The following is a 23,658-nucleotide window of genomic DNA, read 5'->3' on the forward strand; positions in this document are numbered from 1 at the left end:
AAATGCAGCATAGATGCTGGATGCGGTTGCCACGGAAACAGCTTCTAACAAAACACGCTCTGATGCTCTCTGAGGTGGAGAGCTCTGCTGTTTTCTGTGAAGACGCAAATAACTTTACAAGTTTATCCCTGAGGAGTCGTTTGTTTTGAATGATCATCTTCAGACATCCGGTTTTCTGGCTTCATGGTGGAAGAAGCCTCTGATGAGATCAGAAAACAAAACCACCGCCTCATACAAGCTGCTGATGAAACATACTCATTATGATGGACACCGTTAACTAAAAAATGAGATGCGCTAACTCTAAAACACTAATCTTAAACATTAATTATAGTTAATGCTAAGTGCTAAACTTTCGCTTTTAGGGAAAGTTAAGTGTGCTAAACCTTTTCAAAATTAGCGAAAATGCTAAACAAGGACTTAGCTCAGCTATCAGCATATTAGCAGAAGTGTAGCCACCAGTGAATTTAAGGAATCAGGTTCCACACAGCTGACAGCCGCTTCCCTTTAAACAGAACATGATGGATGGACGTCGTCATTTCATCTGATTTCTGTTCAGAAGTAAGATGGACTTTCAGTAAAAATGGATGCAAAGTAATGCTCAGTGTATTTTTACCATCCATCATCATCCATCTTCTCACTTCACTTCACTGCTGCTGCAGCTGTGCATTCATAAACTAAGACTCCACACACGTGATGACTGAGGACACAGAGGGGAATCTGTCACATTCACACCGGGCAGAAAGGAGCTCCATCCTTGCACAAGCGCACGCTGCATGCACGCCGCGGGCCGCAAAGAGGAGGCTGAGGGGGAACAAAGCAGGAGACCTTAAATGTCACACATTACTCAGCACGGTAACTACGATGGCGTGTCAGCCCACATCATCGTCACGCCCCCAGCGCCCCACTGAGCATGTGCAGAACAGGCCCCCAGCCGTCCATGTGCACTCAGAATTTGCATGGGAATTGCACGAGGGGAAACTTGTAAACAGGCCCCCAGCGGTGGCAAAAGATGCTTTAATGATTTCTTTGTGTCTTTGTGTGTTAACGCCGGCCCCTGCTGTTCCTCTGGAAGGGGTGAAAGGTCGGCAGCAACATGGCTGAACTTCAGAAGACATTCCACACTCTTCAATTAAAGTTAAATCGCTATTTTCTTTTTTGTCTTTCTCCAAGCTGAAGGATGCAAAACATAAAATTCTGCAGCTGTTGGAGTAATCCGTCATTTTCATCCAGATGAATGGATTGAGAGAGCAGATAACAGGTCTGATAAACACAAACTGCTGGATGTTTGGAGATAAATTTGTTTTTCCAACAGCTGCCTGACGCTTCAGCACACAGCTGTTGGAAAGTCAATATTAGTCCTGCTTTTCTCTTTTTTTCTGTCCTGCACGCTTCAGCGAACGTATTCTCTTCGGATATAAAATAAGCTTTCTTGCCAGCTGTGGCGTATATTTATGCATCATTTAGACACGTGCGTTTTAGAGCCGCTGGAAAATGTTTGCATGGATGTGGGTCCTCCGCAGGGCGATGAGACGAATGCAAAAACAGGGATGAACGGATCAGAATCTGACAATTCTGTCAAACAGAACCTCATCAGCTTGATTTTAAATCACTCCGAGGATTTCCCATGAAAGAAAAACATTCACAAATAGTTAACAAGCCAGAACTCAGCGGCACCAATCAGCTGCTTTCTGTCTGGCTTGTAAATGTTTGTCTGGGTCCACAGACTTCCCGCTCCTCAGCAAAACTCCTCCAACACATCCGAGGGGATTCCTGAACCACCGGCAATAAAATGTCAACTTCCTTTTGTTCATGGCTTTTCTGTGGAGCGTAACTCCAAAATATGCACTGAAAATTCACCTATTTATAATTATTTTTTAAATATTCAAAGGAAAATTAGGCTTGAGAAGCTGAAATACCTGAACTAGCAAAACAGCCAATTTAGGAAAACTATTTAAATGCTTGACCTCACAAAGCTCCACCCATTTACCCATAGCTCCTCCCCAGCTAAGCTCCGCCCACAGAATGCCCCTCCCCCACATTTCACCATTCAACTAAATCACTTTTGATAACAATATTCAATTCCCTTTGTCATGAAATGATAAAATGTTTCTTGTTGTCATTGTGGACTAGAATTACCGCATCTTTATTCTTTAGACTCTTAAGTGTGATTAATAATAAAATAATTCTTGATTATTATCATAATCATCAACTGAAGTGTTGACTTCACTGTTGATCCTAAATAAATCAGAAATAATAACAAATCTCTCGATGCTTTTGTTTCTCAGTCCTTCACATCTGATTTTTGGTTTGTGAATATTAATACATTTTAATCATGTTCTCCTAAATCCCATTCTTTATCTTTCTGTTGTTTTTATGATTATTGTTTTATCTTATGTTGAAGGAAAACACACACACACACAGATACACCCCATCCTTACTCGTCTCTGCTCCCCCCACACCAGTGATACATGTCCATCTCCATGGCAACAGTCAAAAAGCGTTATGTCATAACTTAGAGTGGAGTTGTGCAGGATTTACTTCTTTTTTTTTTCTTTCACTCTCAATCCTTGACACACGCGTCGGAAAGTTTCCCTCCCCCTCGGCGCTCCGGCAGAGCACACGGAGCCTCGGCGGCGTTACGTAACAGTCCCGTCCGCTTACCGAGAGGCGATGACATCATCAGCCATCACAGAGATGATGGGCTGGGCAGCGGTTGAAAACATTAGGAGGGATGAATATCCTAACCCTCCAGCTCCTTCAGTTTCATTTTTATGGCCCATGTGTGAATATAAGATTTAAATTTTCCTTTAGTGAATGATTGTCTTATTTTCTTTGTTCTTAGCTCAGTTTGACTTCTTTGCAAAAATGAAAAAACTTGTGTTTGTTTGCTGTTTATCCTTCATGACCCTGAACCAAAGTCAGGCTCTTCCTCTTTATTTTTCTTGAATAAATTGAAGCTGTGAATCTCCAGAGAGGCTGGAAGGTTTGATCCCTCTGCAGTCTGAACATGATCTCTAGTCCAGTTCCTCTTCCTGCTCTGCCACTCGGTCCTTCATGCAACATGAAGCAGAACAGTCCAGAGCCATCGTCGTCTGAGGGGAAATCTTCTGGACTCCTGGTGCCTTTGAGCTACCTCAGCAACCTCTGCCAGATCGCTAACCTCGGCCTCCTCGGTGCGGGACGCGGCGCGTCGTTTGATGGGAACAGTTTTGTTCCTCTCCTTTCTGTTGTAGAGTCTGCGTAAAGCAGAAGCCAAGGTGCAGCAGACGTCAGAGGCTGAATAGGAGTGATCCAACAGAGACGAGGCCATGCTGCATCCTGATTGGGCGCTTGTCCTCTGTGGCTCACAGCGGCTCTGCTAAATGAGGCTGGGATGATGCTGGCAGCAGCGAACGCGTTCCCCTGTGAACCGACGCCTGATTGCTGATTGATACATTGACGGCAGCTGATTGTGCGTCATGAGGAAGGAGGAGAACAGGAAACGATCTCGCTGTTCTTGTTTGAGTTTGTTTCAGGGAGTTCTGAGTTGGTTGCTTCAGGCAGCAGGAGTCATTACCAGCAGCTGAAGCTTCAACACAGTGACCCCATTCACAACTGGACTGATTACTAATTAAAAAACTCTCCAAACGCTCTGATATGTCAGCAGGAAGACAGAAGGAATATTGTCAGCTGAACTGCTGTGTTTTAGTAGCATCTTTAGCTCTGGAAGGCCTCATCCATCCCTCCCTCTCTCCTTTCTCCTTCCATGAATAATCCACAGACATAGTGTATTTCCTCCGGTCTCCAAACATCATCCATAATGCACCACATCTCGGCTTCGCCTCTGCTTGTTCTACATTGCCTAACATCACTAAGTGTTTGTCCTGGCAGCTGTGGCTGCAGCGTTGCAGTGACCCCCTTTTCATTCTGGGGACAGCAGCCTTTCTCCGTCTGCCTCCCGGAAACACTCACTCCATTCTGACCTGCTCATGTTTAACCTGCTCATGTTTAAATACATATTATTTCCTAAAAAATCTGTCTAATCTGAGATTAAATGGTTCAGTTAAAGAACAGAATTCTGCTGCAAAGCGAGCTCTGGTTGCTGGAGGTTGTAAGGTAAGGTAATTTTATTTATATAGCACATTTTCAGCAACAAGGTAATTGTTGCTGAAAACAATTAGAGAATACTGCGCTTTGCAAACGTTTTCATACCTACTGAACAGTTTGTCACATAATAACCATTAACTTCAGTGTGTTTCATGTGAGAACAACAAAAAGCACTGCATAGTTGTAAAGTAGAAAAACAACACATTGAATTAGCAATAACATACAATAAAACTGAAACTGAGTGGAAGAATCAAAAGAATCACCATCTGCAAACACAAATAAGGAGTTTTCTGAAATCTCCACTTTGGACACCAGTCACATAAAGAAGTGTGGTTTGTATCACTGAACTGCACACATTTATTAATATGTTTGAATTCATTGATATTTATTGATACGCTCAATGAATAAACAGTGGGAAAAATAGCAATCACAATGATACAGACTGTTTTGGGGGGTTTAAACATCATTAATGGTGACGACAAATTAAAACTCTTATCACGATACGAGTTTTATCATGATAAACGATACGATAAATGCCCAGCCCTCCCTGCAATCAGAGGGAGTTTATGTAGGAACACATAAACTGTTGCGTCTGACTCGGTGAAGTGGAACCTGTCAGTGTTGATGTGTAAAAACGTCTTAAATCTGCAGCTCTTCTCCATCACTCTGGCTGATCTCCGCCAGGACTCTGGGCTTCACGCTTTTTGGAGACATGATGAGCTCTTTGGGGTTTTGCTTCTTAGTGGGATTTTTCCTGAGTGTTGAGCTGAATTTTGCTTCTTGACTTGGAGCCTAAATCTGTGATGTGCTTGTTTGTTTGCCAGCCTGGTATCTGGGCTGGATGGAGCTCACACCAGCTCCTAGCAGTTAATATTAAACACATCCAGCTGTCACCTTTAGATGACTGTGTGCTCTGTGGCTTTTTACAAGCTGCTCTGGGTTGTTTCAGGCTTGTGAAGTCTTCAGCAGAACATAAAGCTGAGGAGGGCTGCAGAAAGTTGGAAATGTGGGAGAAGAAGGCAGTGGGAAAGTTGTAAACTATTATTTCTGTTTCATGTTGGAACTGAAGGTCCATGAAAATGGAGGTGAAATAAAAAAAGCTCTACACACAAACAGATTTCTCCTTTCAGTCTCATCAAAGGTTGACTACATTCACCTTATGGGCTTTTAATGTTCCAGAAAGAACCCGGTGTTCCTTCACAGCCTGTAAAACGCTGGAATGTTTGCAGTTAGATTATTTTCCAGATCAACGCAAATAAGAAAGAAGAAAATAAAATGTATGGAAACATCCATCCATCCTTCCTTCCTTCTAGTGCTGGGTCGCTGACGTTTCGGGTGTTTGTAGTGAATGACTGGAGCCGGCTCCTCGCTCAGGGCCGGTTTTACTATGAGGAAGGGGCTACGAACACATCAGCACAGCGAGCCACAGCTAACAGGACGGAGAGAGAAAGCGGACATTTTTCTCCATGTTGCTGCTCAGCTCTCGCTCTCAGTGGCTCCGCCCTGCCGCGTTCTGATTGGTAGCATGAAAGCTTTGTGGCCAATCACATGTGAGGATGTGGGATCATACCATTATGTGAAAACAGAAGGGGTCAAACCTGGCAGCTTTTTACTCATTTGTTGAATAAAAATTAAAAGTTTGACTGAAATATTATTCAAAAGTAAAAGTGCCTGCTTCTATAACTGAACAAATACATATCCTTCCATCCATCCATCCATCCATCCATCCATCCATCCATCCATCCATCCATCCATCCATCCATCCATCCATCCATCCATCCATCCATCCATATTTCAATGTCAAACTTCAAATTTGGAGTCATACAGTCTGAAGAATGATCTGGTTTTCCAATCCAGATTTAACAGGAATAAAAATCTTTGCCTGTTCCAAACATTTGTTTTCACTGCCAAATAACTTCATTTATTTTTATTAACTATATAATAAGATCCCTCCTAGTTTCTCCCAGGATTTTTCTTGTTCCTTCCTGTATTATTCTTCCACAGAGAAACCTGTTTCCTGTTCCTTTCTCTCAGGCTTGTTTTAGGGAAACGTTTTCTGTCCTAACTGCAGGTTTCTGTCTCTTCCAGCTCTACACGAGTTTCCAACCGACTTCTTCACAAACAAGGAGAGAACTGAAGGAGCCGTGGCTCTGCATGTGCTCTGTGTAAGTCCAGTTTCATTAGCATGAGCTAACAAACTTTTGACAGTTTGTTTTGTTTGGTTGAATGAGGGAATGAAGGAATTCTATTTTGTTTTTCATTCAGTGAGTTTTTTTTCATTAGGAGGAATGAAATAGAAATTTAAGTGAACATAAATAGAAAATAGTTATAAAAAAGATTTTGTATAATAAAAGCAAAGTCTTAACTGCAGCTAAGCATCTTAGCAGGTTGAGGTCTTTTGTAGAATAGATTTTACTGTAAGATTTTATTTTATTTCTTGCTCTAAAATCCAGAGAATAGAAATACAACACTGTTTCTTAAATGTAACCATAAAACATACATTTTACAGTTTATTTAGTAAAACTGCAAACATTATTTTCCGTTCTTTGAGTGTTGTGTTACAGTAGTTACAATTTGATGCTACGAGTTTAGTCTTTGTGTTTGATCTCGGTTTCTTCACAAATTATTTCTGATCGCTTTTAAAGTCGTCCCGTTAAGCTCCGCCCCCTTCCCCAGATTCCACCAAATCTGAACGTAAACGCCGTCAGTGGCGCCTGAACAGGCTCCAGGCCCGATAAAACCTTTCTGTGAAAGTCCAGTGTGTTTTTAAAACTTGGTTTAAACTTGGTTTACTAGTCTGTAACATATTTTTATTCATGTAAGCTTTATTTATTCCTCGTTTTTAGAGCTTGATTTGTTATCAGTTTGTACCTTCATCTTCACTCTGTTGCTTTTTTGAGTTGATAGGTGATCTAAATCCTCATATTCTGGGTTCTGCCTGCTTTCTGTTGGTTCAGACATTAAGATCAGGAGGAATGTGAAGAGTAAGACTGGTTTCCCTGTAAGGCAGAAGTTTCTGTGTTTATGCAGAAAACTTGGGATGCATTTAAAGCTCCTCTTTCCTGTGGAGTTTCCTCAAGGATTAACTCTTGGCCCTTTCTTTTTTTGTTTTATCTTCTCCATTTAGGGTTGATGGGTTTTAAACTTCACTTGGATCCTTTTTATTATAAGGTCTTTGTTTACTGGCAGTGTGTTTTTCCAGTTTGCAAACCGTGTTGACAGCTCTGCTTGCACCTACTGAGTCACTTTATTACTGTTAATCACACAGTAGCCGTGCAAATCCTCTGCCTGTTAAACTCCAGATCCCTAAAATAAAAAAAAACAATCCGCCTTTCTGACCAATCAGAAGCAGGCTGTGTATAAGTGTGCTTGGCGGGTTTCTCTCCACCTGCAGCTGCTCGTCTCCAGAGAAAACCAAACAGCACCTGGAATGCTTGCATCCCTGCTAATTTAGTGGATGAAGATGGAAACAAACAGGCACTTAAAGCCATGGAAAATAACATAAATGTGAACAGATGCCACATCGCTGCGCAGCTCATGTGGCCTGAATAACGCAGCATTTGCTGCAGCATATGGTCTTTGTTCAGGGATTTTGACTCAAACACTGGATTGAATCCAGATGCTTCCATTTTTCTAAAGCTGCTATTAAGAGATTTTAATAAAGACGTTTATCCATTTGTTTCTAGAATTAAAATAAAGAGAACAGATAATCTCTGAAATGTAATGTTCTGCCTTCTTCGCGGCTGAAATTCAGAACATTAAAGTCGCCTTCAGCTGTTTTCACTCATAAAGCAGACAAAAAATCAGACGGTGTGCAGCCACTCATCGTGGTATGACTAGTGTTTCTGCTATCTGACCCAAACTGGTGAAAGAAAACTGCTGAGGATGTTCAGGAAAAACTCAGGAAATGCTGATGAACTGGAAACTTTTGTAGAAGTTGATCCTTTCTCCAGAAGCTCCACCTTTAAACTCGACTGACATTTTCAGCTGAATGCCGTCTGAAGAGAAGCTTCTGAGACATTTGGCCAAACAAGAAGACTGTTTGGATGAGTCAAGATTAGGCTTCAAAGAGAAGAGCCAACTGTCAGGCATGGTGGTGGTGGTATCATCCTGAGGACTTGTTTAAGTCTACTGAAACTGATGCATTGCTGAAAGTGGATGCATTGGAAGGAATTAAGGGAGAACCTAATAATCAGATTAATCATCATTAATTGGTTATTGAAATAATCGTTAACTTGTGTATATAAACTCCAAAAAGGTCAATTTGCTGAAACAATGATCTCAGAGCCGTAATTAAACCAAAGCTGTACAAAAAAAATACAAACATTTGCATTTAAAATTAAATTATATTTATATTCTACTGAAAACTCATCAAGTTGCAGTTTTAGCTTCAAATAGTGTAAAATAAAAAATCTCCTATTGAGCGCCTTTTGCTTTCCAATTATTAAATTGGCTAATTGAAAAAAAATGACCAACAGGTCGTCCCTGCAGTGTACTGATGTGAAGTCAGGCAGAAAGGTCTGAGCTTTTCACATGTTGATGTTAGAAGTATTTTTGCTACAAATGATCCAGTGTTTGATAATGGAATGTTTATTTTATTATTTAAGAAATGAATTGAATCATTCTATTTGCATATGCTTATGTATTTCTACTGTTGTATGACAAACCAATTTTTTATCTGATTAATCATCAGAATAATCAATTAACCTGAACTTCACTGAAAATATGAAATCTATGCTTAAAACCTGAATTATCAGCTGGAAACTAAACTGTTTCTAAACTGAAACTAAACATCTGACCAGAATGATGCCAAACGTTTGTTGATGCCAACAACGAACGGTTTGGTCAAGTAGAAACTTTTTAAAGGGACATTTGACCAAATATTAGAGGAAAAAACACAAAAGCAGCAGAAAGACTGAAATAAATATTCAAAGCTCCAAATTAAGATCAGATGCAGCGTCTCTGACTGGTCATGAAGTCTTTGATCTGAGGATCACATGCTGGTGTTAAAGCTCTGCTTGTTGCTCAGGTTAAACCTGGACGTCTGTTTCCCTTGATGACTCCTTACTCCTGTTCCACATGCTTGACTCTCACACACATCTCACTGAGAGGTTCAGCTGTGTTTTCAAACCTGATGACTCTTCATTTCTCACTAAAGTGACTCACAGCTAAACACAGTTAGCAACGTTCCTGTAAACAGCCTGTGAGCTTCTTACTGTCATGTGTGGAAATGTAGAGATTCCTTTGTTCACATTTCATGTCACTAAAACATTCCACAGGATTTCTACTTCCTCATCATCTGACGTTTATCAGTGAGTCCAGGACGGACGGACGGACGGACGGATGGATGGGTTGGTGGATGGATGGGTTGGTGGATGTAAGGATGGATGGACGGATGGATGGATGGATGGGTTGGTGGATGTAAGGATGGACGGACGGACGGACGGACGGACGGACGGACCAACCGACCGACATAAAGTCTCGAGTCATTTCCTTATATGGGCGTCTCGGAGCTCTTGCTGCTTTTCTTCCTGACAGATTTTTGGGGATTCAGGATCATGTTTCTCAGTAGCTCCCCCTGCTGGGCTCTTTAAACTCGGAGCTCAGCTCCTTATTTGAACAGATCGTAGTTCTGTTGCTCATTCAGTTTTATTGATCCATGAACGATGAACTTCTCTTAACTGGTATGAAATCAGATCAGTGACTCATCAGCCTCACTGATTAATTACAGTAACAGCAAGAATCTAAACGTTTTTCTCCACTGAAACATTCAGAGCAAAGGTTTCTGAATATGATAAATATGACCATTATAAAGCACCAGCTGATGAATCAGAGGCTTCCTCAGACAGACTGCTATGGAGCTCGTCTTCACCAGGACTTCTCACCCGGCTTCACGTGGATGAATCACATCTCACATGCTTCTCACGCTTTGCTTCTTCCTGTAATATTTATCTCTCATCGCAGACCGTCTACATGTTCTGCGCTCTGGCGCTGGTCTGCGATGACTACTTCGTCCCTTCCCTGGAGAAGATCTGTGAGGTATGAGGCAGCAACACTTTGTCACACAGCTCCGATGTGGAAGAAAGTTTGTCACTTGTTAAAATAACTGAGAAACTCTGGATTTTTCTTTCTTAAATCTAAAGGAATTTGGATTCTAAATTTAGATTTAAGGCGATCTTGAGAGATCATTTTCCATGTTTTCTACAGATTTCTAGAAATTAGTAAAAACACAGCTGAAGCCCTAAAAGAAAAATTTGAAAGATCTTTACAACTTCAGGGAGAGACGGATCGGATGGACAGATTTTTGATCAGCTGGGTCTCTTTGAAGATTAAAAACATCTCCAAAGACACCAGAAGATCAAATACATTTATCTCCTTTTTCTTTTGGTTTTCACTTTGGGTTTCCACCACCTGCTTTTCTCCGGCAGTGTCAGACTCATAAAACCCCGTACTGCTGCTCGTTGGCGCAGGACTGAGCTCCTGTTAGATTTCATCAGAAGAGTTGAAGCTGCAACTGTTTTTTCCTAACGCTGCCTTTTGTCCTGTGTTCCCTCAGCGCCTCCATCTGAGCGAGGACGTGGCAGGAGCGACCTTCATGGCAGCTGGCAGCTCGGCTCCAGAGCTCTTCACCTCTATAATCGGTAACATCAGGGAGGTCCAAACCTCCATGGACCGCCACACACTCTGCAGCGTCTCCTGGCTTTAGCTCCACATTAACCTTGTCTTATGTAACGACATTCACTGATGGCGTCTGATGTGTCTGACTTAGAAACGACAGAGAGCTAAGAGTCCCTGACCTCGTGTTCAAAGAGACGAGTTCTTATGGTTTGTTTATGGAGAATAGTTCTGGGAAATCTTTTGTCCCACTCATCTCTCCCAGCTTCATTCATTAAAGGATTGTCTGGACTTTGTGTCCCTAAAACAGGAGAGTCTAATCCACAAAGCCCTCGTCAAGTTAATAACTTTTCATGCTCGTACTTTTGACCACATTTAAATGATTAAAAACTGTGTACAACACAGAACAACACTTAAAACTATTAAATCTTTCACTGAGTGATACAATCTCACAGAAAAATGCAGTAAGATCCAGTGCTTGATTTGTTAATAAGTTACATGTTAGACATTAAATGTTTTCCTGTAACATTATTTCACATTATAAGGAAGTTTATTTATAGGTTTTTTACTCATGCTTCTACGGAAGCCCTGAAGAACCAATTTTTTAAATTGACTCAGTTTTCAACAACTTTAGAGGTCATCTGCACGCAAAAATAATTTCATCTATCCATTTTCTTATGGCCGTCGGTGCCAACGAGTGAGAGGTGGGGTCACCCTGGACAGGTCGCCAGTCTGCAACATACAGACAGACAGGACAAACAACCATGCACACACACACACACACACACACACACACACACACACACACACACACACTAACACCTAAGGAGAATTTGGACAAACCAATCAACCTGACAGTCATGTGTTTGGACTGTGGGAGGAAACCGGAGAGAACCCAGCATGCACAGTGAGAACATGCAAACTCCATGCAGAAAGACCCCGGGCCGGGAATCAAACCTTCCTGCTGCAAGGCAACAGTTCTACCAATGCTCCACTGTGCAGCCTGCAAAAATAATTTTCTAGATTAAAATATTTTAAAGTTTTTTAGGTTGTTTTTTTCCTTGTGGAACGTTGTTTCTGAACGGGGAAATAACTGTGACACACAAACGTTGACCAGCCGTGCTTCTCCATGAATCCTGCTGCAGTCGTTCATGTTTCTGCCTCCTCAGGCGTGTTCATCACCAAAGGAGACGTCGGGGTCGGCACCATCGTGGGCTCCGCCGTCTTCAACATCCTCTGCATCATCGGCGTGTGTGGCTTCTTCGCTGGCCAGGTAGGACCTCACTGCTGAGCCGGTGGCGTTAGATAAGGGGAGTTAAGAAAGATTCAATCAAAGGTAGGATGTTTATATATTACTGATGTGACCTTTAGAAGAGCTATAGCTTGAAATCAAAGACGGTGGCAGCAGTACAATAGAAGTAAGAAATACTGCCACCTACAGGTGGTTGGTTTGTCTTCAGTGTAATAAAAGAATAAACAAAGTTAAGTACAAAGTACATTTCTAATACAAGCAAAACAACCAAAAGAAGAACAGTAGCAAAGTATATTGATTCATCCAAACTCAACCAGTTCTGTGGAAAATTATGCATCTGTGTGAAAACATGCAGGATTCTGTTGATTTTGTGTGAATTTCTGTGATTTGTGAAAAACTTTGACTGATTTGATGAGATTTCTGGGAAGATAAATGACTATATAGAAAAATGAGCTCATTTCCAGATTGATAAGCGGTTAGTTACTCCTCTAAGGCCGACATGTTTCTGCCCTGCCATTGTGTTCAAACACACCTGTTTGCTCCAGACAATCAAACCAACAAATCGTCTGCTGTTACAGATTCCTGTCGCTCAGCTGTGTGGTCCTTTAGTTTCTGTAAAAGTCGGGATTTGTTCCACTTTGCTGCTGCGTTTCAGCACAACTCTGATCATTTTAATACAGACACCGTAAAGCTGCTTGCTTTTGAGCATCTCAGGTTCCACATAATGAGGATCATGTTAATATTTTTGAAGTCCTGATGCATAAACATGTGGTATTGTAGGAGATTTTATCATTTTTTAGCACAACTACCTGCCTTGCATGAGAAGTTTGCCCGGAGCAGCTTCTCTCTGATGCCATCTGACGCGCCACTGATACGGAAATGAGTTGAGCTCAAGGATAAGCTCTCTGCTCTTAAAAGTATATCTGAACTGCAAGCAGTGATGCGACTGATTGCATATTATGTAATTGTGCTGAGATAATGACTGTCTAATGGAGCAGGGCCGGTTCGGTTCAGATCCAGGTTCTCCCCTGCTGTCTGCTCTCCTCTCATGTCGGTTTCTCTGCAGACTCTTCTGTGCTATAAAATGCAATGAAAGCACATTGAAGCTTTATTATTATTGTTCTTCCTCGACCTGTGATTTCCCAGCTGGGCGTGGAAGGTTCAAAATGTGATGTTTTTCCCCTCCTCTGATTCGCTGTGTGGAAGATTTATCCGCTTCATTGTTTGCTCCTGTGTCCTGTTGGGCTGCAAAAGGTCAACAAACTCACCGGCACGCCAATGATTCAGAGCGGGTGGCTTTTACAGTGGCGGTGCTTTCGGAGGTCAACGTAAATCTCCAATATGTCATCAGGTGCAGGAACAGAAGAATCAAATACAAGAAAATGTATTTTTGTAATTCCAATTTGCACAATTATGTAGCCAATGGAAGCACAGCCAATGAGACACAGTCGGACAAATTGGGATGATTACAGGAGGGGATTCTGAGGCACCATTTGTAAAGTTACTGTAAAGATGAACAGCAATAATTTGGGTTATTTAATCTATCAGAGAACATAAAACTAGTGCTTCATTTTTCAGTCTTATTTTCACCGTGTTTATTCATTTATAAATGTCACTGTTTCAAACTAAATTTGAAGTTAGAAAGCTCAATGTTTAGTAAACTAGCTCCGTATTTAGCGTCATTTCAGCTGAAATTGTCCTGATTGGTGGTTTGAGGTGGTGAGGTAAAACACAGGTAGGCCCAGGATGAGGATGATGATGGTTTTAATAATGAAATCCACGAAACAGAACAAGACGAGCTCAGATATACACACGACGGTACAGGGAAACAGGCTGGTTGCACACGAAGCACGATGGGGATCCGACAAGACAAAGACAAGAAGTGGGACCAAATACACTGGGAGGGTAATCAAAGAAACGAGACACAGCTGGGATCAATCAACAGGGAAGACAGAGACTCACAGGGGAACAGGCTAATAAACACAGAAAAACCTCAAAATAAATACGCAGAAAACACAGATCACAACATAAATCAGACAATGAGCCGTTTTACGGCAGCACAGACGTTTATAACTGTGACATTTATAAACGAGTGAATAAGCTTGTGAAAATATGACCCCCATTTTTTTCTCTAAGTTCTAAAACAAATTTTTTGACCTGAACCATAATGTGATATATTCTTTCTTTCTTCACAAATCTGTCCATAAACTGCTTTATAAACAGACAGGATATGAGAGTTTCTGCAGGTCTAAATCCAAACTGAATCCTTCACTTCGTTCCACCATTCTAACTCTCACCCTGTGCTGTTATATTGACACAGCCGTTTTAAAAATCATAATTATAAATATAAGCTACTGAACATTAAACAGACAACGCCCAGAACAAACCCAGACTTTGCTGCTGCGCTCACAGGAGGTTTTCTAAGAACTCGTCTGTGTGCTTAGATTTCATACCAAACATGTTTTCTCTACAAACCGTGATGCAGACAGAGTCCGTCAGGTGAGCTGGTGATCCTTCAGCATCGTCCGTTACACGGCTGGTTTTACTCTGCAGTAACAATTTAACCACAGGATGGGTCATAGATATAAGGGCTTCCTGAAACATATGAGAAAAACATATCATACTCAAAATCTCAATGAACGTTTTAAATTTACAATAAATATCTGTTTTGTCATTTAAAGTTGACTTAAACTTGTTAAAAGTCTAAGACAGTGAAACGTTTAATGTGAATGAACCATGTGACTATAGGATTTCTCTATAAGATGTTTCAAACGTTCTCGTCACTGTGGTTTCTCTTCCCAGGCTGTGAAGCTGTCTTACTGGGCTCTGCTCAGAGACTCCATCTATTACACATTTTCCATCATAGCACTGATTGTGGTAAGATCTTTTTCTGTGGATTCTTGTAGACACACCTGGTTAATCTGGAAACATAGCAGCAGAACCTTTAGACCGTTTCATTTCTGAAACTGGGATTACTGGGATTCTGTAATCTGAAGCAGGTTTGATGTTTTCACAGCTGGATTATAAAGGAAGCAATAGATACACTATAAACAAATACTTTGACTTGTCTCTAAAACGCTACATTGTTGTCCCTTTGTCTCCCCTGCTTAGTTCATCTATGATGAGAAGGTGTGCTGGTGCGTATCATATTCACTCTGCAACTAGAATTACACTGACGGACGGTTTGTAAATGTCTAACTGTCATGTTTGCAGGTGGGAATCTCTTGTTCTGATCCTCATGTATGCCGTCTACATCCTCATCATGAAGTGAGTGTCATTAAAGCTGCAGCAGCTCCGTGAACTGATTTTTTATGGTAAATATTGGATCGTGTGTCATGTTTTAGGTTTAACGGAAAGGCTCATCGGTACTTCAGCCGGAGGAAGAAAGGTTCTGGGAACCTGGCGAATGGGCTGACAGGAAGTACGGATTTGGAGGACAACGTCTCGTACGACGCAACGGCAGTTCTGCTGAAGAAAGGTACCAGAGTTGATCTGCAGAAGCTTTTCTGTCTACAACTTAAGACTTCTGAGGATTCCTAAAGTTTTATCACGTACAGTAGAGTAAATAATAATCTGTGTTCATGCTGGCTGTGCTTTAAATAGTATCTCACCCAGAGAAATTAGCTGCAGTATTATTAAACAACACATTTCAAACATTTAAATTTGAAAGAAAAAAAATGCATTTTGAAAAAGAAACTTTGTAGTGAAAGTAGCTTACAGTGTTTGCAATAGTTGAACCTACATGTATGCAATTTGCTATTTTTACTGATTTTATTTTTAAAATAATTTTAAGATTTTATTTTTATTCTTTTTTTCAGATTAAATTTTTTCAAATTATTTTGAGATTTCATTTTAATAATTATTTTTAAAGATTATTTAAAAATGTTATTTTTATTATTATTTTTCAGATTGATTTTATTTTATCAAAAGCAAAATTAAAACATTTTTTAGAATTTTTTTCTGATTTTATTTAAATAAAATAAAATAAATTAAGACTTAGTGGAACAAATTGCAACCCCGACACTGACCAACAAAAACGCTGCAAAATGTGCCCCTCCCCTAAAAGTGTGAAACAAAATGTGTAAAACGTAAAAACAATTTGTTAAACTGAATCTCAAAATGGTTTTGGAAAAAACTGTAGTCTGAAAAAATTATTTGAAACAAGGATGCTCATCAACATAGAACAAACTGTTTATTATTGCAAACATTGTTCTCTCCAAATGTTTTATTTTTTAGTTAAGTTTTTTAAAGTTTCTTCTTGAAATGCATTTTCTTATTTCTATTATAAAAACATGTTGCAAACATATTGGAATAAATTTCTCTCCATACAGAAAGTACGGTAAACTGACTTGAAATAAGTGCCATGTTTATAAGCTCTATAAATCAGGACCAGTTTATTCACCAGTTTTGTGATACATGTTATAAAAACCAGCCAAAATCTACTGGAGGGATTATTTTATGCTAGTTTTCATGAATTCAGACTGTTTGTGTTCTTTGCAGCTAACTTCCACTGTCCGCCGTCGGTGCTGATGGTGGATGAGCTGCTCTCCGCGTACCCCCACCAGCTGACCTTCTCTGAGGCCGGCATGAGGATCATGATCACCAGTCACTTCTCCCCCAGGACTCGCCTCACCATGGCGTCCCGCATGCTCATCAACGAGGTAAGAAAGACCGCAGCTGAACTACAATACGGCAGGATCTGGGCAGGAGTCATATATTGTCATCTGTGTTGATGTTCCAGAGACAGAGGCTGATCAACACCACAGAGACTCGGGTTAACTGCATCACCAACGGCGACTCGGACTCCGCCACCCGAGGTCTGGGGAGGCGGGGCCTAGAGAACGGGATGGGCGGAGCTGAGCAGGGCTTCAACGGGAGGCTGCAGCGGCTGGAGTCAGGCAACGAGACGGAAAACGAGGACAACGAAAACAACGAGAACGACGAGGAAGGAGAGGGAGAAGAGGACAACGAAGGGCCGCTGGTGCCATTTAAAGTCCCAGGTACCAAGCTGGACCCAAATGACACTAACACAACCACTGCCACAGAACAACAGTAAAGATTAATCACAAATTTACATGCAGTCTTTCTGGGTGTAGTTTTCATTTCCTGTGCATGTGTGGATCCTGTGCATGTGTGGATCCTCGCCGGCTTCCTACCCCAGACCAAAAACATGACTGCCAGGTCAGTAGGTCTTTCTTTCACTAACCCTAACTGTGTAATCCTCCAGCGGGCGTCTGTAACAAACTGAAGTGGCTGCTGATGTGGCCGCTGTCGCTGGTATTCTTCTTCACCATCCCAAACTGCGCCAAGCGGCGCTGGGAGCGATGGTTCATGGTCTCCTTCTTCACCGCCACCATCTGGATCGCTGGCCTCTCCTACATCATGGTCTGGATGGTGAGTTAATCCACGCAGAGCAGACCACCGGCTCAACGTTAAACACACAGATTTACTCAGATCGGCTGCTTTCCCGGTGTAATCTCAGCATGTTGCCCTGGTTTGAGGTCAGGGCTCTCAGGAACATTAAGGTCATCCTTCCCGGGGATGTTTCAAACATCTGGATGTTAATTTGATGATGTTTCTGCCACCGTTCTTCAGAGTCTTTGCAGTTTTCTTGGTTTGAAAACCTCAAACATGATTCATGCCTCTCAGTCGTTCTCTCATCTAAACATAAAACTTTTTTTCAGAAGACATTCGCCTCGTCCAGGTGGGAAGCTGTGAATTTCAGTCAAGCTTGAACGTGTTTGTTTTGAAGCAGGGGTTTCTTCCTTGGTTGGTGCCCTCCCAGTTCATGGTAATGGGAAACTGGCTGTTGAAACTGGCACTCCACAAGTTTCCAGTGTATTGCAGGCTTGGTTATTGGGTTGTTCCTGGACATCTTAACCAATATTCTTTAATACAAGGCCATAAAATGTGGTTTAGATGATTGAAAATTGGATGTAATCTGGTCCAACTAGAAAATGATCCCAAACATTCATCAAAACTGGTTTTCAAATGGACAAATTGGGCTTCAGCGGCAGCTTTGCCAAAACACTGAGTTCAACCTTTCTGAGGTTTGTGGATAAACTTAACAGCCAAAGCCTTGCCAAGAAATGAACTCTGCTGATTCTGCCAAGAAGGGATTGAAGGAAATATCCAGCCAGGATTATAACACAGGACAAGTAAAGAAAGTCTGTCAGGAGGTTCTGATGAAGCATTTATTCAGGAAATTATCAAACCTGCAGAAGACGGGCCCTGATGTATGACAGAGGAATAGGGATAGAATAAGAGATTTGCTTATAAATTACAAGAATAATGTAATAATATTAGTAGAACAAAGGCAAGATATTACCAGAAAAAAGATGGAAAATCATGAGAATATTTTTTTAATGAGAGCAAAGTTTTGATAAAGTTACAAGATCTTTATTCTGGAAATATTATTACTTTATTCTCATATTACTACAATTTTATTTTTGTGTTATTCCAACTTTATTCTCGTTTTATTATATCTTTATTCTCCCATAATTACTACTTTATCTTGTTTTATTACAACTTTATTCTCAAAGTGAAGCAAAAGTAAATTCATCTCGGCAGACCTGAACCCTTACAGGCCGTTTCTCAACAGCAGGGAGCAGAGAAACCCTGGAGGTCCTGAAAGTGATTTCCAGCTAACGACTCTGGGACGTTCTTTGTGTTTCTGCTTCCAGGTGACTGTGATCGGCTTCACTCTCGGCATTCCTGATGTCATCATGGGAATCACCTTCCTGGCGGCCGGCACCAGCGTCCCAGACTGCATGGCCAGCGTGATCGTGGCCCGCCAAGGTAGGAACCCCTGAAGGAGCCGTGCTGCTCATCAGCCGGGCTGTTGCTCTGCTGCCTGTTTCTGTGTTTTGATGCCTGCAGCTGTTTCCCTCTGGGATGCGAATAAAACTGAAACCGAATGTCTCAGGTTTGGGAGACATGGCCATCTCCAACTCCATCGGCAGCAACGTGTTCGACATCCTGGTGGGTCTGGGGCTTCCCTGGGCGCTGCAGACGCTCTGCATCGACTACGGCTCCATTGTGAGTGTTTGTGGCCCAGAATCACACTGGATTGGATCAGAACAGATCAGGAGGAGTTTTCTTTAACATTCACGCTCATTCAAACCATTTTGTGTAACGTTTGTCCCCTCAGGTCCATCTGAACAGCAGAGGACTCATTTTCTCTGTAGGAATTTTACTCGCCTCAGTGTTCTTTACAGTAAGTCTATGTTTTTCATTTTTATGCATTATTTTAGGGGAGCATTCCTTTTTTTTATTGACTAAGCTACAAGTTTTTTATTTTTGCAGAATATTATTTGCTCTCTCCAGGCTTTAGCTAAATTACAACCCCCAACATGAATGTCAAAAAGAATATAAAATAGTCCCAGGTTATTGTGGAAATCCAGTTTTGCGCTAATTCATAACTGTGAGTTTATCGGAAATGTTCTGCTAAAATGGTAAAAAAAATAAAATAAAATGTTGGGAGTAAGAGACTGCGACAGACTGGCGACCTGTCCAGGATGTACCCCGCCTCTCGCCCGGAACGTTAGCTGGAGATAGGCACCAGCACCCCTCCCGACCCCACTGAGGGACAAGGGTGTTCAGAAAATGGATGGATGGATGGAGTAAGAGACTTCTAGCTCCCACCTGCAGATGGCAGCATTTCCTTCATATCTGCTACACTGCTGCCTCAGCTTTACTTGATATCAAGTGATAGTTTTTGATCGATGTGGCGAGCAGCGAAAAGTCATGTTTACTGTCAGACAAAAGCATAAAGGACTGGGCAAAGCAGATATCGCAAAATTCCTTCCACATATTTCTAAACACAACAGAAAGAATGGTTTTGATTACAAAACAAACAAACACACACACACACACACACACACACACACACAACTCAGAGACTAACAGAATCAGATCACTGAGAAGTTGCAAGAACAAACCCAAAACCCAAACGTGCTTCTTGACAGGATGAGAAAAGTTCAGAAAAAATGTACAAAAGATGTCAAACAGTTTTTTGTTTTTTTTTCAGTGAAGCATTAAAACATGTCAGCCTTTTTTAAATCCTCCATCTGCAGCTCCAACCAGAGAAGAGCTAAACACAGAAGCACTGGCCCAGGAGACCTTTCTATGAGAAAGAAAAAACTACGACTAAACAAAGTTGAAACCTAAATTCTCCATCAGTGGATCCATTCAGAGAGAAAACTGGACACATTAAAGCTCAGCATCAAAAGCTCCCGTTACTCCTCCAGGAAACTGAGCCTGGAGTACTTTCTGTCAGGAAGGAAACCAACGGGAACACAAAGGGGATGGTTACAATAATTATTAAGATGGTCTTATCACAGAGCGAGACGTTAGAAAAACTACAGGAAGATAGAAAGTTTGCTATATGGTTAGAATAAAACACTTTTCAGTTTCTCCATTCTAATATGGGAGGATGTGGTTAAAAATGAGCAAGAATCCAGGAGAGACATAACTGACACTAAATATCAATATTTATGAACCTGATTCAGACATTGTTTCTCCAGATCGCGGATATGGTTTTGGTTGAGTTGAAGTTTTTGCGTCCCTCCGTTCTGCAGGTCCTCGGCGTCCATCTCAACAAATGGACTCTGGACTGGCGGCTGGGCCTGGCCTGCCTCGTCATGTACGCCATCTTCCTCTGCTTCTCCGTCCTCATCGAGTTCAACGTCTTCTTCTTCGTCAACCTCCCCATGTGCAGAGACATCCACTGACCCCCGCCCTCCCTCTGCCCCTTCCTCCTCATCCTCCTCTTCGTCATCGTCCGTTGGCTTGCGGAGGGAGAGAAACTCAACTTGGCTTCCGGTTTGTCGACGCCTCGGAAACGAGTCCGGCCTTTTCTTTGTTTAGGAAACCACAGCTTCGTTTGAAACGTCTTGAGGAAGACGCGGAAGGTTTGGGTTTGCTTCTGGAACCGGATTGGATGGCCAAAGATGGCGCCCCGCCGGCGGAGATTGTTGCCAGACGCGAACCAAACAGTTTTGGCTGAACTGAACAGCATCTTGGCGGACAGTTAGGCGAGCAGCTCTTGTTACGTAAGAGAGGAATCAGCGATTTTTAGCATTTTTACAAGTTTGGGTTTAAGCACAAAATTAAGGTATTTTTAAGTGGAATAGAGATTTCTCTGTATATATTTGAGGATTACATAGGTACTTGTTTTAGCTGTTAAAACTGAGTCTTTTCTGCACAACCGAGGGACCCGAAGAAGCATTTAAGTGATATTTGGTGTTGCTTCAACATGTCCTCCGTTCCGTTGCATGCTGTTTGCCACAGCGGTCGCTTCGCACTCACAGAGAGAATCTACATGTCTAACACTTTTAATATATAGGCTGTTTTCTTCCATGTCCAAGTAGATGTGGTTTTACCAAACCGACGAATGAAAGGGACCTACTCCAGCACTGTCACTTTAACGTAGAGAGATATATTTCTGTAAGAGCGGTCTGCGGTTTTCTGGAAGTGTGTACCTGCTGCCTGTAGACCTCCTGTTAGTCTTTTAGTTGTTTAAAACCAAAAAGTATTTTAGGGTAAGGGTCATAGATTGAGCGTGTGTGTGTGTGTGTGTGTGTGGATGCCACTGCTTCTGGGAAGACATCATCATGATTTATTTATGAATTAACTTATTCAAAGATCATGTCTGAACAGCAGTGTCAGTGCTCATGGTGAACTCTGCGATGCGGCACACCTAATATTTAATCTAACTACTGATGTTGTTTTTACAGATCTTTATAATTTATAAGTTTTGTACAGTTTAGTTCAAACACATGAGACATCGCGGAGCATACTCCTCCTCCTCGCATTAAATTAGTGATGAACTGTGGCCGTAAAAGATTGGTTTGAGGACAACAGGAAGTGATGGCATGCCAGCATTTGAGCTTTTACAGCGTATTATTCCTCTGCCGTCTCTTATATTTCAGACTTTAATGCTAGAGGCAGGAGTTAAGATGCATTAATGTTATATCAGCTTTAGGGTTTTTCTTATTTATTTTAACTTTTTTGCTTCTCTGTTTCTCAGGGTGGAATAATGAGAGAACATTCAACTGCAATTATTTTTAAAAAGCAAAACCTGCAGTAATTTGAATATATTGTAGATTTTCACCAGTAATATTTAAACAAATATCTGCACAACTTTAGCTGAAAGGATGTGATATTCTGTGTCTCGTAATGCATCAAACTAAACTGCAGTGGAAACACATTTTCGCATCTCGAGTCACATGATCAACAACCGGATGTTTCCATTGATACAAACCATGAAAAAGACGACAGGAAGTAGTTGGAGGATCATGGCGTTTAGGTTATATTCATGTTGACTTATTGCAATTATTCACTTGTGATCTTATTTGCTTTTCTTATTCAATGAAAACAACAATTGCGAAATTGCGTCTTTTTTGTCGTTAGCAGAATATTGACAAATTTTTTGAGGCAAACAGGAAACCAAAAAAATAATTAAAAAACTACAATAGTTATTTGAATCTGAGAAAATAGGCTGAGTAACAATTTTCTCAACTAAATCTACAGTTTTCTATAATGTCATTTCACTCTCGTTGTTTTGGGTATTGTGTTAAGCTTTTATGCTGCCAAAGAGAAAACCAGATGCCGCCATTCAGCAGTCATTCAACATTATTTTCAAATTAAATTAACCTGAAGATCTAGGATGATGTATGTATATATTTGAGTCAGAGTGCATTTGTACATTTATCTATGTTGTCTTCAAAATTCCCTGCAGTTTTTTGTCGTATAATTATGCCACCCTAGAGAAAATCAAATAAATCGCCAAATGCCTAAAATGATACATTTATGCCCATGATGAAAACTGTTTAGAGAAAAATTAAAGATTATTTTTTACAGTATTACTTCTGTTTCCGCATGTGTTTAAACTAAATATGGAAGTATTTGTTGTTATTGATTTTTATGAGATTCAAACTGGAAGCATCTGATGGATGTGCAGCTGCTCTCCCAGTACCCACCAGAGGGCGCCGCTGAGCATCTTTACACATCCGCGAAAGCAGCTGTGTTGGGTTTATTTTCCAACACAGACTAACAGATGCTTTTTTGCATGCCTCTATAACTATTAAAGTTACTTTGTGTGATTTTAACGCATTTCTAACACCAAGAAAGCACTGACTGCTTGGGTTATGCTGTACATATCAGGGGGGGGAGTTGCTACTTTAAATTCTGGAAACAGATTTCTTTAGAACATAGATCTGCAGAAGTTAGATCTGTTTATTATTGTTGTCAAAAGTCTTTTGGATAGTTTGTAAAAGATCCATTTTTGTTGACCTCTGGGAAGAACCAGAAGGAGAAGAAAATGCTCTCGCAATAAACTGACTTACATAAACTAGAAGTGTCCAGTTTGACTTAATGCTTGATTTCTTCTTATCCTCCTTGTTGTTTTGTTTGTTTGTTTTTTGTACCTTCTCAGACATCCTGTTGCTAAGCAGAAAATGGATAAAAGTATCTAAATATTGTCGGAGTAGAAGAATGACTGTTACCTCTGAATCAGAGTTCATCTCCATACAGGATTATTGTGATGGCAGAATGGAGCAGAACGGATCGATGAGTTAAGGTTAAGGAAACGTTCCTGTTTTACTGCATTATAGCTGAAGAAAGAAGTAAGTAAAACCTTATATTCAGAATCTAAAAAATCATAAACTTCTTCACAGTAAATGAATGAAACATCCCAAATTGAC

The 23,658-nt window shown here is 41.0% G+C and overlaps 1 protein-coding gene across 1 annotated transcript in view; it reads left to right on the forward strand.

Annotated features, from left to right (window-relative positions):
- Positions 1 to 23,306, forward strand: part of LOC103143897 (sodium/potassium/calcium exchanger 3) — a 36,265-nt gene extending 12,959 nt beyond the window's left edge. Inside the window, exons 3-17 of the mRNA XM_007560609.2 lie at positions 6,175 to 6,251; positions 10,051 to 10,125; positions 10,643 to 10,727; positions 11,871 to 11,974; positions 14,756 to 14,830; positions 15,065 to 15,090; positions 15,167 to 15,220; positions 15,298 to 15,431; positions 16,454 to 16,614; positions 16,695 to 16,953; positions 17,181 to 17,347; positions 18,637 to 18,751; positions 18,879 to 18,991; positions 19,104 to 19,169; positions 20,533 to 23,306. Of these exons, the coding sequence (XP_007560671.2) occupies positions 6,175 to 6,251; positions 10,051 to 10,125; positions 10,643 to 10,727; positions 11,871 to 11,974; positions 14,756 to 14,830; positions 15,065 to 15,090; positions 15,167 to 15,220; positions 15,298 to 15,431; positions 16,454 to 16,614; positions 16,695 to 16,953; positions 17,181 to 17,347; positions 18,637 to 18,751; positions 18,879 to 18,991; positions 19,104 to 19,169; positions 20,533 to 20,685 (1,664 nt within the window). The 3' untranslated portion in view covers positions 20,686 to 23,306. The remainder of the gene's footprint in view (positions 1 to 6,174; positions 6,252 to 10,050; positions 10,126 to 10,642; positions 10,728 to 11,870; positions 11,975 to 14,755; positions 14,831 to 15,064; positions 15,091 to 15,166; positions 15,221 to 15,297; positions 15,432 to 16,453; positions 16,615 to 16,694; positions 16,954 to 17,180; positions 17,348 to 18,636; positions 18,752 to 18,878; positions 18,992 to 19,103; positions 19,170 to 20,532) is intronic.
- Positions 23,307 to 23,658: the final 352 nt, after the last annotated feature.

This window comes from Poecilia formosa, unplaced genomic scaffold, assembly GCF_000485575.1.
Source record: "Poecilia formosa unplaced genomic scaffold, Poecilia_formosa-5.1.2 Scaffold117, whole genome shotgun sequence".
NCBI lineage: Eukaryota > Metazoa > Chordata > Actinopteri > Cyprinodontiformes > Poeciliidae > Poecilia > Poecilia formosa.